General features: G+C 38.9%; 1 protein-coding gene across 1 annotated transcript in view; it reads right to left on the minus strand.

Annotated features, from left to right (window-relative positions):
- Window positions 1-15,155, minus strand: part of LOC121389363 — a 159,054-nt gene that overhangs the window by 48,581 nt on the left and 95,318 nt on the right. The window contains exons 47-53 of the mRNA XM_041520958.1: window positions 10,649-10,902; window positions 9,272-9,386; window positions 7,500-7,768; window positions 5,512-5,626; window positions 4,797-5,025; window positions 3,727-4,013; window positions 276-520 (exon numbers count right to left, since the gene is read on the minus strand). Coding sequence (XP_041376892.1) covers window positions 276-520; window positions 3,727-4,013; window positions 4,797-5,025; window positions 5,512-5,626; window positions 7,500-7,768; window positions 9,272-9,386; window positions 10,649-10,902 — 1,514 coding nt within the window. The remainder of the gene's footprint in view (window positions 1-275; window positions 521-3,726; window positions 4,014-4,796; window positions 5,026-5,511; window positions 5,627-7,499; window positions 7,769-9,271; window positions 9,387-10,648; window positions 10,903-15,155) is intronic.

Below are 15,155 nucleotides of genomic sequence, written 5' to 3' on the forward strand. Positions count from 1 at the left end.
TAAGTGGAACCAGCCTCGGTGGTGTCGTGGTAATTAAGCTATTGGACATAAGGCTAGTAGGTACAGGGTTCGCAGCAGCGAGTTTTAATGACTCAATGGGTAGGTGTAAGACCACTACACCCTCTTCTCTCTCACTAACCACTAACAACTAACTCCCTGTCCTGGACAGCCAGCCCAGATAGCCAAGATGTGTGCCCAGGACAGCGTGCTTGAACCTTAATTGGATATAAGAATGAAAATAAGTTGAAATGAAATGAAAAAGTGTGGGTTGATACCTTTTGGTAATGGCTTCGGGGTGGGTCCGGTTCCAGGAGAGGGTGTTGGCCCTGTGCCTGGTGATGGAGTCGGACCCGGGGTCTGCATCTTGGGAGAGGGAGTCTGGTTTCCGGTGATTGTTGCATACACTGGGACAGGGATGGACGTGTTTCCACTCTTACAGTCGGGGGCCTGGCAGCACACTGGGTCCCTCGGATCGGGCACCATTATACAGTTCGGAGCCAGATTCTTGTAAATGGGACATCTGAAATATATAAAGAATAATAGTTTCTAGATCCACCAACCAGACCTATGTTCTGCCAGACCGAGCAGAAAAAGCCCGTCAGCTAGACTGGTTTATGTTATGCATGTTAAACCAAATGATCATGTCGGGAACCACTCAAATAGTTTGCGAAAGTTAGAGAAACGTTTGCTGGCTGAACTTGGGGCAGCCGAAAGATCCGAGAATAAATGTCTTCTGGTACACTAGTACCTAGACAGTGCACGTGCTGTAACCTCACTGTGGTGCAGGGGTGTAACATTCTCTTTGAGAATGGCCAATACAGCACACAATTGAAATTTTGAGTAAAAGTCAGTATCTATCTGTGATATTTGTATTTTTGCACAGTTCTTTACACTGTGTTTTGGTTTAACTGTTGAATTTTTATATTGATGTTGATCATCATTTTTTTTTGCATTTACCATAGTTTGACACCCAATAGCCGATGTATTTTTCGTGCTGGGGTGTCGTTAAACATTCATTCATTCATTAGACGGTAATGCACCCTTTTCATTGCATAGTTAATTGATATCGTCTTTTAGGGGGTAGACGACCGTTGCTACCTGTTGATTCTGCGATTCTGTAAGCAAGGTAGTACGTGACGTCACATAATATATGTAAGACTGTGCATTCCTTCTTGTGATGTCACATAATATATGTAAGACTGTGCATTCCTTCTTGTGACGTCACATAATATATGTAAGACTGTGCATTCCTTCTTTTGATGTCACATAATATATGTAAGACTGTGCATTCCTTCTTGTGACGTCACATAATATACGTAAGACTGTGCATTCCTTCTTGTGACGTCACATAATATACGTAAGACTGTGCATTCCTTCTTGTGACGTCACATAATATACGTAAGACTGTGCATTCCTTCTTGTGACGTCACATAATATATGTAAGACTGTGCATTCCTTCTTGTGACATCATATAATATATGTAAGACTGTGCATTCCTTCTTGTGACGTCACATAATATATGTAAGACTGTGTGCATTCCTTCTTGTGACGTCACATAATATATGTAAGACTGTGTGCATTCCTTCTTGTGACGTCACATAATATATGTAAGACTGTGCATTCCTTCTTGTGACGTCACATAATATATGTAAGACTGTGTGCATTCCTTCTTGTGACGTCACATAATATATGTAAGACTGTGTGCATTCCTTCTTGTGATGTCACATAATATATGTAAGACTGTGAATTCCTTCTTGTGACGTCACATAATATATGTAAGACTGTGTGCATTCCTTCTTGTGACATCACATAATATATGTAAGACTGTGTGCATTCCTTCTTGTGACGTCACATAATATATGTAAGACTGTGTGCATTCCTTCTTGTGACATCACGGTACAGAAATAAAATGCAGTGGATTGGTGTTCTTGAGATGAGTCTTAAAAAATCATCTACAACAGGATGAGTTCCTGAAATATACTCTTCAAAAAAAGTAGGGGAACTCTAATAAGAATTTACAATTGCCAAAATTGTAATGTATATTAGCTGTGGGGAATGGTTATATGATAATAGTGAATTAATTGGGCAAACATTACAACCAGTAGTTCAGTATTACAGTAGGTTTTATGACCACCAAAGATTTTGAAGGTGATTAGGGTCAGAAGTGTAATTTGAAAGTTGACATTTTTTTATCAGTAAATCGCAAATTCAAACAATAAAAATGACTAAAAACAATAACAATTGTATGATCAACAGAATGAAAAAGATTGACAGAAATAATGTTCCACAGTGATTAATGGACCTTCCTGGAAATTGTCAAAATCGAGAATGACACCCCATGCATGTGTACGGGTCAACTGTGTGATACACGTGCAAACTATGGAATGTATTTCGGTGTGTTGATAAACAGACCTGAACATTCTTTACTAGGATGTCAGTGGTCAAAATGTATGTTCGGTCTAATAGTTGATATTAACATAAATAGTTCAGGTTCCCCTACTTGTTTTGAAGAGTATATTTTCCAGAGCTATTAGTCTCGTAATTTTAGTATATTTATTGTATATAATCATAAGCATACAAGACAGGGGGGCAACTGACCATCCAGTTCTGGAGTAAATCCTCAAATTTGGGCCAAAACGATAAGAGATATTCTGGCAAAATGTCATAATCTCATAGCTTTTTACCATGTATTTCCATCATTCTACCCGCAAAATTAGTTTTAATTCATGTAAAAGTGTGTAGTGATTCCTTTGTAAACCTATATAGCTGTTTGGCAGCAATGCTAATATGAATAAATATTGTTATCCAGATTTGGGAATTTAATTTGGGCAAAACCCAGTCTGCCCCATTACAAAAATTGAAGCCTGTTCAGCTACATGTATGTATATAATTCACTACATTTAACTTTTGTAGCACGATGTTGCCCCTCCTCTCTGCCAGGGCTTTAGCCCCGCTACACTGACAAATTCACCAATTTAAGCACAACTGGCAAGTTTTACTTTAATTTGGCAAAATAATTTCATGTGATAATTCATATTTTGTTGGAAAATATTGGTTTTCGCAAGTCTTTAATTTCAATGGATACTGTGGCAACATTTTCTGCACAGCCAGTGTTTGCGATGCTCAGCTGATATACTGTGTATGAACTGGTATAGAAAATTGGTAAATAATTACTCAAGAGTGTGTTTGATATTAATAAAACTTGATGGTTAACTTCTCAGGGTTTGGAAATGTATAAATATGTTACCTGTCAGTGCATACTGATAAAACTTGATATGTAACTACTCAGGATAAGAAAACATATAAATGTGATAACGGTTTAAATTAAAAAAAAAAAATATATATATATATACATACATACATACATACATACATACATACATACATACACATATATATACATACATATATACATACATACACATATATATATATATATGTTTCTGGCAACATGCAGAAAACAATTAGTTAGTCAGTGGGGTTTTTATTTTATTTTGTTTGGGTGTGTGGGGTTTTTTATGTTAAATTTTTCACCTACATGTTAATAAAACAAAACTGGGTAAAAAATAAAGACACTGCACAAAATTATGGTTGGTCCTTTTTTTAGGCACGGTCGGGTTCCTGCATGGGAATTTTTTTTTGTACACCCTATTAGAGTATGTGTGATATTAATCAAATGTGATACAATGTATATGTTACCACTCAGGGAGTGGGAAATTGTGTTACCTGTCAGTGCATGTGTAGTATCCAGTCATGCCGTTTTCACACACACACACCTGGACGCAGCCGTCATCCCACTTCTGTCCTTGTGTGTAGGCCTTGCCCTTATAGACACAAACATCTGAAATACACAGACAACATTTCAAATACACAGACATCTGAAATACACAGACAACATCGGGAATACACAGACATCTGAAATACACAGACGACATCTGAAATACAGACGACATCTGAAATACACAGACAACATCGGGAATACACAGACGACATCTGAAATACACAGACGACATCTGAAATACAGAAATACACAGACATCTGAAATACACAGAGAACATCTGAAATCCACAGACAACATCTGAAATACAGACATATGAAATACACAGACAACGTCTGAAATCCACAGACAACGTCTGAAATCCACAGACAATAAAGCAATATTCAGGTCAACCTTAGTCTCACTATTCAGGGGTCAAAATTTAGGTTTTTAATTTTAAGAAACACTATTCTTTCAGAGAATGTACTATGCCATAAAAATAGCCCGGCAAACTAACTATAGGCATGTACATTTACAATGCTGTTTGCCCTAATCAGTTACCTGGTTATGTTATGCTATGCAGAACTAATCAAGTGTGTGTGCGAGGTCAGGTCAGGTTAGGGTTTAACGTGCACATTCAGAGCAAGCTGTTTTAGCACACGCATGTCATGGGCACAGGTGCCAGCCTCGGCTGGCTCCTCTATCCAGGACAAGGTGTGTGTGTGTGTCAGTGTATGCAGCAATGAGAACTAGAATCGAACACACCACACACATTAGTTTTGTTCAATAAAGTTGCTTCATTCGTCAAAATCATTATTTTTTATTTTTTGTTTCCAGAATAGTGTAGGATCCCATCAAGTAAAGATGGACTAGCCACATGTGAATTTCACTAATCTGTGTTCTATTATAACTTTCATGACGGGAAGATTTTATTTACTATTTCCTTTTAAAAATGAGTATTTTCGGAATAACTACGATGGGAGGTCAGAGACCCTTAGTGGCCCATCTAGCTTCACAAAAATAAACAATCCAACAAAACCTTGCCTTTTGGTACAATAGGACTTGGCGCTGGCGTCGGATTCAAAGACGGGTTTGGTACAGGAGGGCTGTGACCAGGCGGAAACGTGTGTCCCAGTGGCGGGGTAACACCAACACCTGGGGTGGGGGTGTTCTGGGGTGAATTTGGACAGCTGGGTATTCTACAACAGGGGTTGTTGGGATCCTGGATCATCACACAGTACGGCGGTGGGTTGGGGAACGGCACACATCTGAAAATATACAACAATAAAATAAACCCTATCAGTGACACTCTCATGACCAGCAGTTTGACAAATGTTTGAGTGGACTGTGTATTATAGTAATACAGTTAATCATTTTCACTAGCTTAGACGAAAAATTCACTAGCCAGGGCTAATGGATTTGTCAAACCCTGCAATTAAAAGTTAAAAGGTGGGGTTTTTTTGTTTAACGACACCACTAGAACACATTGATTAATTAATCACCGGTTATTCGATGTCAAACATTTGGTAATTCTGACACATATTCATCAGAGGAAACCTGCTACATTTTTGCTAATGCAGCAAGGGATCTTTTACATGCACTTTCCCACAGACAGGAAAGCACATACCACAGGCTTTGACCAGTTGTGGTGCACTGGTTGGAACGAGAGAAAAAGAGGTGGTTCGATCCTGCGACACAAGCACCTCTAAACAAAGTTTTAGTCTTTAAGAGAACGTGTTTATGAGTGCTCTTACTTCTGTGTACACTTGTACATTCCAGTCATGTCATTGAGACAGACACAGTCGTAGTCACACCCGTCCTGCCACTTGTCTCCGGTCTTGTACCGCAGTCCTTTGTACACACAGAACTCTGGCAGAAAAAAATACAGGATTTTGAGAAAGGAAGGGATGAATGGATGAATGGATGAATAAATGAATGAATGAATGAATGAATGAATGAATGAATGAATGAATGAATGAATGAATGAATGATTGATTGAATGAATGTTTAACGACACCCCAGCACAAAAATACACATCGGCTATTGAATGTCATAAAAGGTAAGTTGAGAAAGGAAAGGACAGTGAAGTAAATAAATAAAAGTAACAGACAAATAAAATTTAAAATCTCGATAGAAATTAAGTGCTCCACTAAATAACAGTTACTGTCCAAGTTCAGTTCTACATGTACTTACGTTAACAAGCTTTGGGATTCTGGGCCCATATTTTCAAAGCTATATATCTTAGCGCTATGATATCGTAAAACCATCATAGGCTAAAACATCACTATGGCATGTGTTGTAGTAACATCATAACATAGAATGATTTTACGACATCATAGTGCTAAGATAGCTTCGAAAATCTCGGCCCTGTGCAGTAATACTTGAAATAAAATGGAATTCAAATTCGGCCTACGTGGTGTCGTGCTTAAACCATTAGACATAAGGTTGGTAGGTACAGGGTTCGCAGCCCAGTATCGGCTCCCGCCCAGAGTGAGTTTTAACGACTCAGTAGGTAGGTGTAAGTTCACTACATCCTCTTCTCTCTCACTAACCACTAACAATTAAGAACTAACCCATTGTCCTGGACAGACAGCCCAGATAGCTGAGGTGTGTGCCCAGGACAGCATGCTTGAACCTTAATTGGATATAAGCACAAAAATAAGTTGCAATGAAATAAAATGAAGGTAGGGAAGAGGGCAGTGAGTAATAAAACAAACACACATTGTCAAACATTTGTCATTTGGAAGAGCTGTACTAAATCCAGTTCTACTTTATGGCCATCAGGTTTGGGATTCAGTGCTGGAATACTTACAAAAGAAAGGAAAAGGCCAGTGAGATTTGAAAAAACAAAACACCCCCCCCCCCCCAGCATTTTACTCCCATTTATGTTAAGAAGAGTTGCTTTAGATATGTTTATTCTAATGCAAGCAACTGATAGAAAAAACATCTAGAGAGTCTGCACCTAGATGGTTGAGTGCACTGCTCATTGGTTAAATGATGTCATCGTTAAAGCTCACTCTGAGGATGGATTGTTTTTCAGACTTAATTGTGTTTCATCCCAGAAACAACAATTTTCAAGTCCTTGGCCCATGTTTATAGAACATCTAGACTCAATCTCTAATGACATCACATGCATGCAGTCTGTATGGTGTTGTCAATGTGTGATGTTAGTCTCTCAGTCTAGACTTTAAAATGTTTTAGTATCACAGAGCCAGTACTACAAAACATCTAGACTCAATCTCTAATGACATCACATGTATGCAGTCTGTATGGTGTTGTCAATGTGTGATGTTAGTCTCTCAGTCTAGACTTTAAAATGTTTTAGTATCACAGAGCCAGTACTACAAAACATCTAGACTCAATCTCTAATGACATCACATGTATGCAGTCTGTATGGTGTTATCAGTGTGTGATGTTAGTCTCTCAGAGTCTAGACTTTAAAATGTTTTAGTATCACAGAGCCAGTACTACAAAACATCTAGTCTCAATCTCTAATGACATCACATAAAACGTCTGGACTCAATCTCTAATGACATCACATGCATGCAGTCTGATTTGTGTTAACAAGGTGTGATGTTAGTGTCTGAGAGTCTAGACTCTAAAATGTTTTAGTATCACAGAGCCAGATGTACTATAAAACTTCTAGACTCAGTCTCTAATGGCATCACATGCATGCATGCAGTCTGTGTGGTGTTATCAAGGTCTAGACTAATTTCAGTATCACAGAGCCAGATGTACTTACGATCTCGAGGATTTGGTGTCAGCCCTGGAATACTTGGTGATGGTCGTTGTCCTATGATCTGTGGTGGAGACGGGGCTATTGGTATTGGTGATGGGTTCTTCATGGGCGGAGTCAGACCTCCAGGTGGGGTAGGACCTGTTCCAGGTGTCGGAGTTGGACCTGTGCCAGGTGTCGGAGTCGGGATCGTAGTGCATTGTGGGATTTGGCAACATGGGTCATTGGGGTCAGTCAGCATTGTACACCCTGGTTGAGGCTGATACACGGGGCACCTGTTAATAAAAAGGTCATCACAAATGCTGTTATAATAAAGAGATCATCACAAATGCTTTTATGCTGTTATAATAAAGAGATCATCACAAATGCTGTTATGATAAAGAGGTCATCATAAACACTGTAAATATAGAGGTCATAAGATCAGACTTAAGACTGGTAGGTACTGGATTATAGAGGTCATAAGATCAGACTTAAGACTGGTAGGTACTGGATTATAGAGGTCATAAGATCAGACTTAAAGACTGGTAGGTACTGGATTATAGAGGTCATAAGATCAGATTTAAGACTGGTAGGTACTGGATTATAGAGATCATAAGATCAGACTTAAGACTGGTAGGTACTGGGTTCACCTCGTGGTACTGGCTCCCACCCAGATCCAGTTTAACGACTCAATGGGTAGGTTTAAGGCCACTACACTGACTTCACTCTCACTAACCACTAACAATTAATCACTAATCTACTGTACTGGACAGATAGTCTAGATAGCTAAGACGTGTGTCCAGAATAGCATGCTTAACCTTAATTGGATTTAAGCAAAGAAAATAACTATAAATGATTTGAAATGATGCTGCAAAAAGCATCAGATTAGTGAAAGAAAGAAATGTTTTACTCAACAGATTTTATTTATGGTTATATGGCGTCAGACATATGGTTAAGGACCACACAGATTTTGAGAGGAACCCCGCTGTCACCACTACATGTGCTACTCTTTCCGATTAGCAGCAAGGGATCTTTTATTTGCACTTTCCACAGACAGGATAGCATAAACCATGGCCTTTGTTGAACCAGTTATGGATCACTGGTCGGTGCAAGTGGTTTACACCTACCCATTGAGCCTTGTGGAGTACTCACTCAGGGTTTGGAGTCAAATTAGTGCAGATGTTATCCCTGTACAAGTCAGTTAAATGACCACCATGGTGTCACTAACATGATAACGCTTTCTGGTCGGTCAGCAAGTAAAAGACAAAATAATCATAATAATACAAATGTTTTAACTTTAATGGATGTAATTATTTGTGTTAAACAGTTGTGACACTTGGTCCAGAGAATGAGAAACAAAACCCACTATCATTGCATTGTATTCAAAATATAACGCATTATGATGTAAGGGGTAATTCTGCATTAAATAATTGTTGGTTGCCCATGTCAAATGCATATTTTCACTATTCCAGTAATTAATGGAATATTTCATAGCATCTTCCTATTTTATACAAATCAGGCAGACTGGCCTGGTGCTTATAAACCTTACAGAGTCTAGACTCAAGACTCTAATAGAGTTTGAGACTTTAACGTCATGGCAACACTGTACAAATTGCATACATGTGACGTCATTCAAAATTTGAGTCTAGGCTAAAGTTTTATAAGTACTGGCAATGGTTGGAATGATAAGTAACATAGTGGGTCTATCTCTGTTAAGGAGGCTCGATCTGGTTGGAAATCTGCCGTAAAACAGACTGATGTTCTTGTATCACTTCACTGAATGAGGTCGAACATCTTACCTCTCAAAGCAGTTGTAGATATCATTCATGGCATCATCACATCGACACTTTTGTTTGCAGCCTTCATTCCACGTCTGGCCTTGCTTGTAGGGAATTCCTTTGTAAACACAGAATGCTAGAAATAAGAAGAAACAAAAATGAAAGTTAGTCATTGGTCAACCTGAGTATCGTTTCTCCCACCGCCATTAAATCAGTTTAATTCTGTCCAGCAGAGTTCAGTTGCATTCAGTTCATCATTGAGATTTTTGGGCTGGACTTGCCCAGTGGTAAAGCGTTCGCTTGATTCGCGGTCGGTTTGGGATCGATCCCCGTCAGTGGGCCCATTGGGCTATTTCTCGCTCCAGCCAGTGCACCATGACTGGTATATTAAGGGCCGTGGTATGTGTTATCCTGTCGTGGGATGGTGCATATAAAAGATCCCTTGCTGCCAATCGAAAAGAGTAGCCCATGAAGTGTCGACAGCGGGTTTCCTCTCTCAGTAGCTGTGTGGTCCTAAACCATATGTCCGTTGCCATATAACCGTAAATAAAATGTGTTGAGTGTGTTGTTAAATAAAACATTTCCTTCCTTATTGAGATGAGTTTAATTTATAGCTTATCTGTACAATTATAATACAGGTACTATACATTTCCAAAATAGGCAGAATAAGTAACAAAAAGATGCATTAAGAAGAAAATTGTACTACTTTTTTTTTTTAACATCCTCTATATTATAATAATTGTACCAATTTAATATATGACAGGTTTTTCCGATAATAAGGCAAGTAATGTATTGTTTTTTTAATTCATAATATGAGAGTCATTTTAAAAAAATCAGATGTCGCCCGCAGCTTCTATTCCATAATGTCAACTTATCAGTGAATCGGTGTAGTGCGTTCGAATTTGATACCCGGTAGTCACATTGTGTGGTTTTATTGCATACATAGTTGTCTATGATCCATTTCTATTGATTTATAACATATGTGCTTATAAAAGAAGGAATAATCAGCTAACAAAAATGTGGCAAAAGAAATCTAGTAATTAATTATATGTGTGGTACTTTATTTATATTGTTTTTAAATTCTAGTTCCATAATAGATGGTACAAAATAGTGATGCCTTTAGTCTGTGGTTACTAAATGAAAATATGGTACTATATTTGAAAGCCATATGGTGGTTGACAAAAATGATCAGCAGTTTTTAGATGAAAATCATGTTTCAGGCTAGTGAAACATAAAAAAAATTCACGGAGGAGCATGCCCCCACCCTAACTTCAAGTATGATTCCTATATAGGGCTGTTACAGCTAAAATACATTCAAAACTGATTCAATGTTAAACTCTACAAAATCTAGCAATCAATTTTATGATAAAATGAACAACTATGGATAAACTGACTTACCCAATGGTGTTGGAATAGGCTGGTTAACAATGGTATGTGGCGGAGTCGGGCCAAGCGAGGGCGTGAAGCCATGTGGAAACGTGGCACCAGGTGAAGGCGTAAGAACCATGTGATGGGTCGGGAGAGGCACAGCAATGGGGGCACCAGGAGTAGGCACGGGCTTGTTGTAGTCACACACAGGCACCGAACAGCAGTAGTCCTTCGTATCCTGCACCAGCTTGCACTGAGGTGGCAGGTTAGGCAGGTCAGGGCATCTGTAATCAACGAATCAGTATGAAATGTGTAGTAGGGAAACATAGTAGCTGGTTACAAGGGCAGGTTAGGCAGGTCAGGGCATCTGTAATCAACGAATCAGTATGAAATGGGTAGTAGGGAAACATAGTAGCTGGTTACAAGGGCAGGTTAGGCAGGTCAGGGCATCTGTAATCAACGAATCAGTATGAAATGGGTAGTAGGGAAACATAGTAGGTGGTTACAAGGGCAGGTTAGGCAGGTCAGGGCATCTGTAATCAACGAATCAGTATGAAATGGGTAGTAGGGAAACATAGTAGGTGGTTACAAGGGCCTCTTAACAATGCCACAAGTAACTAACCACCCTTAGTAGGGGAGCACAGTAGGTGGTTACAAATGCCTCTTAACAATGCCACAAGTAACTACTGAACACTCTCCGAAGTGATCAGACTAAGCCCACAGCTGAAAACTGAATGAAACGCGTGTGGTACAGCACCTATCGCAGTTGGAGAGACAAGGACTGAGATGTGAAGGTGGACAGTGAAAGAACTTAAAAGATAGGAGGAGTTGATAGATCGGGAAGAAATGAGATGGAATTCAAAGGAGTAAATGAAAGGGGGCAGTGGGATAAAAACCAAATAATAATAAAAAATAGAAAATGTGCCAAATCTTTAGTCCTGGACAGGAGATCTGGCACAAATCAGAACTTGTGCCCAGGACAGATATGCCTCAACCTTCAGTGGATATGGGCACACTAACAGAGTTTCCCTTCCTTAACAACACCACAAGAGCATATATTGATTAACTTTTTTTTTTTTTTTTTTTTTTTTTCTAATGACATCACTAGAGCACATTCATATTTTGGCTATTGGATTTCAAACACTTGGTAATTTTGACATACAGTAAAGTACACATATAACAAACATGCTTAGAACAAACTACTACATATAGAATGAACTGATCGTAAATCCTGGTTTATCTCCCTGTACATTAATCACCAACTTATGGAAATGAAAACGAACTAATGCTAAACGAACTAACTATCATGGTCCCTTGTTATAAGAATACTTTGTATAGTCTAAGAGAGGAAACTCGCTATATGTTTTCATTAGTAGAAAGAAATCTTTTATATGCACTATTTCACAGACAGCACAGCACATACCATATGGCCTCTGATATACCAGCACGGCTAAAATGAGAAATAGCCCAATGGGTGATCGTCGGCTATTGGATTTCAAATATTTGGTAATTCTGACACCCACTACATTTTTTCCTTTTATATATAATATGCACTTTCCCGCAGACAGAACAGTACATACCATGGCCAATGATATATTATTTGTGGGGAACTGGCTTGGATGGGGACTGGGTCCACCAAAGGGATTCGATCCTACGACCCAAGCACCCAAAGTGAACATTACCAGTATTTGGTATCATTTGAAATTCTGAGAATGGTCTCATAGGCGCTTTAGTAATTGCAAATCACAGTGCAAACTCTAGAGTAGGTTTTATGAGCACAAGCCAGTCAGTGCACCACAACTGGTATATCAAAGGACGTGGTATGTGCTGTCCTGTCTGTGGGATGGTGTATATGAAAGATCCCTTGCTACTAATGGAAAAATACAGCGGGTTTCCTCTCTATGACTATATGTCCAAATTACCAAATGTCTGACATCCAATCAGAGTGCTCTAGTGGTTAAACAAAACAAACTAACTAACTAATGTAACTTTATACAAATGTGTTACAGGTTTGTACCGTAACCAAACTTAGTGTCATTTTCACATTTTAAATCTAACTGGAACTTATAATTATTGGTGGATAATGGAGCAATAGACTACTTTCACATTCCTATTGCGAAATAGTCTCTATCACGGCTAATAACAAATTGGGGGGCATGACAGGCAGGTTTTTATGGGCGACTTGAGTAGCTTCGCAGGAGATGTTAAACTGTGGCAACTAACATGTCACATATTTCAAATTAGATGCTATAATGGCCGAGAAAAGCAGTCCGCTGACATTTACAGCGGAATGGTTCAAATTAAAAAGCAGTGCAACAACTTGGACAAAGTCTCTGCGACTTGTATCCGCGGGTTTTCATAACGCCAGATTAAAAGACTATCTCGTAAAAATTATAAACAAAACATTTGACAGATTCCATAGGTTATGGCATCAACAGGTTATGGCATCGATCGATATATATATTTGAGAGAGAGAGAGAGAGAGAGAGAGAGAGAGAGAGAGAGAGAGAGAGAGAGAGAGAGAGAGAGAGAGAGAATATATATATATATATATATATATATATATATATAAATATATATAAGAAAAGAAAAGAAAAAAGTTAAGCACCCCTAGATATAATTAGTACTGAAATAGCTCCATTCGTAAAAACTGCAAATTGTGTGACGAATATGTCAAGAATGGTGTTCCATCGAAATAATAGGAGAGTACAATGACAACTGTGACGTCCCACAACAGAACAACATGTACGTGCATCATGCCATCCATGCGTTGCTCAAAATGCAGTATGAATACACTGCAATTGTTGCCATTTGACATCACTGTCTTGTATTGTTGAAGTTTAATCGTTGAATATGGCAAGTGGACGGTTATCAGAGGCCCAAAGATGGCGTATGATTGGTATGCATGCGACCGGCATGACCTTCAAAAGTATAGGACGTCAACTGGGGTATCATTACACCATAATCAGCAGACTGATACGAAAACACGGGCATACTAATGCTGTAAAGGATCTCCCAAGGTCAGGGAGACCGCGCATGACGTCACAGCGCGAGGACAGGTCCCTGCTTCGGCTCGTACGTCGTCAACCCTTTGCTACGTCTCCTGTTCTGAAGAGCCAATGGTTACCCAATAGACGGATGTCAGCCAGAACAGTGAGGAATCGTCTGAAATTTGCGGGATTAAAGGCCAGAAGGGTTGTCAAGCGTCCCTTTCTTGCTGATCATCATGAGAGACGCCGTTTAGCGTGGTGTTTGGCCTGGAGGTTGGAATCTGAGGTCCTGGCAAAGAGTCCACTGGTCCGACGAAAGCCAGTTCCTGCTCCATGTCACAGATGGCCGACTGAGAGTTTGGAGGCATAAAAATGCTGCCTACACACCCAGGAACATACGACCTACGACCCTGTATGGTGGAGGTTCAGCAATGGTTTCGGGTTGCCTATCACATGATTGTAAGCTGAATCTTGTCACCACCCAAGGCAACATATATATACATGTATGTGTGTGTGTGTGTGTGTGTGTGTGTGTGTATATATATATATATATATATATATACATACATACATACATACATACATACATACATACATACATATACATAGATATAGATATATGGGAATTTAAAAAAGGGGGATTTGACGGGGGGGGGGGGGTGAAGGTAGGTGCCATTCTGTTTACCCATACACACGTTTTTATACAGTGTCAACATGAACGCATTGAGTATTATACAAAATATATTTATTTTCTTTACTGTTAATGTGTTTTCCACCATATCTAAGTATATAATATACTAGACGGACCTGTGTAGGAACGTCCTGTACAGAGCCGTCATCACTCTCTATATATTTATATATCATCATTATTATTATTATTTAAGGAGTGTCTGTTATTTCTTTTACGTTCATCGGGGTATGAACAAAATTATCCGTAAACTGTGTGAAATGGCGAAGCCGTTCTCACATAGGTTTGCGGATGATTTTTTTGTTCATACCTAGATGAACGTAAAAGAAATAACAGACAATACTTATAATTAAATTTGAAACATATTGAGTAAGAATAACATTAAAAGTTATATATATATATATATATATATATATATATATATATATATATATATACTGAACAAAATAAGAAACTTCCGCTAACTTTGCTTGAACATAACTTGATGAAAACAAACCGGGTGAATAATTGTTATATATGCGTTTAAAGAGTGTTCCATGATGCATCGTTTGGTGCAAAAATCATGGCCATAGGTTAACAGAAACTGGGAGAAATTTTGACCAAGTGCGGTAGGGGTTAAAAACAAACCCACCCACTTAATAACGGGTATGACCACCTCTTGAATTGACCACTGCAGTGCATCACAGGCGCATAGAATTGACTAAAGTGTTGATTTCTGCCTGTGGAATATTGTTCCATTCTTGAATGAGCACTTGACGAAGTTCGTTGACGTTAGCGGGTGGGTTGGGACGACGCCTCGATAGTCTGTCCAGACTATCCCAGACATGCTCAATGGGGTTGAGATCAGGACTTTTAGCGG

The sequence above is a fragment of the Gigantopelta aegis genome, chromosome 14 (assembly GCF_016097555.1).
Source record: "Gigantopelta aegis isolate Gae_Host chromosome 14, Gae_host_genome, whole genome shotgun sequence".
Lineage (NCBI taxonomy): Eukaryota > Metazoa > Mollusca > Gastropoda > Neomphalida > Peltospiridae > Gigantopelta > Gigantopelta aegis.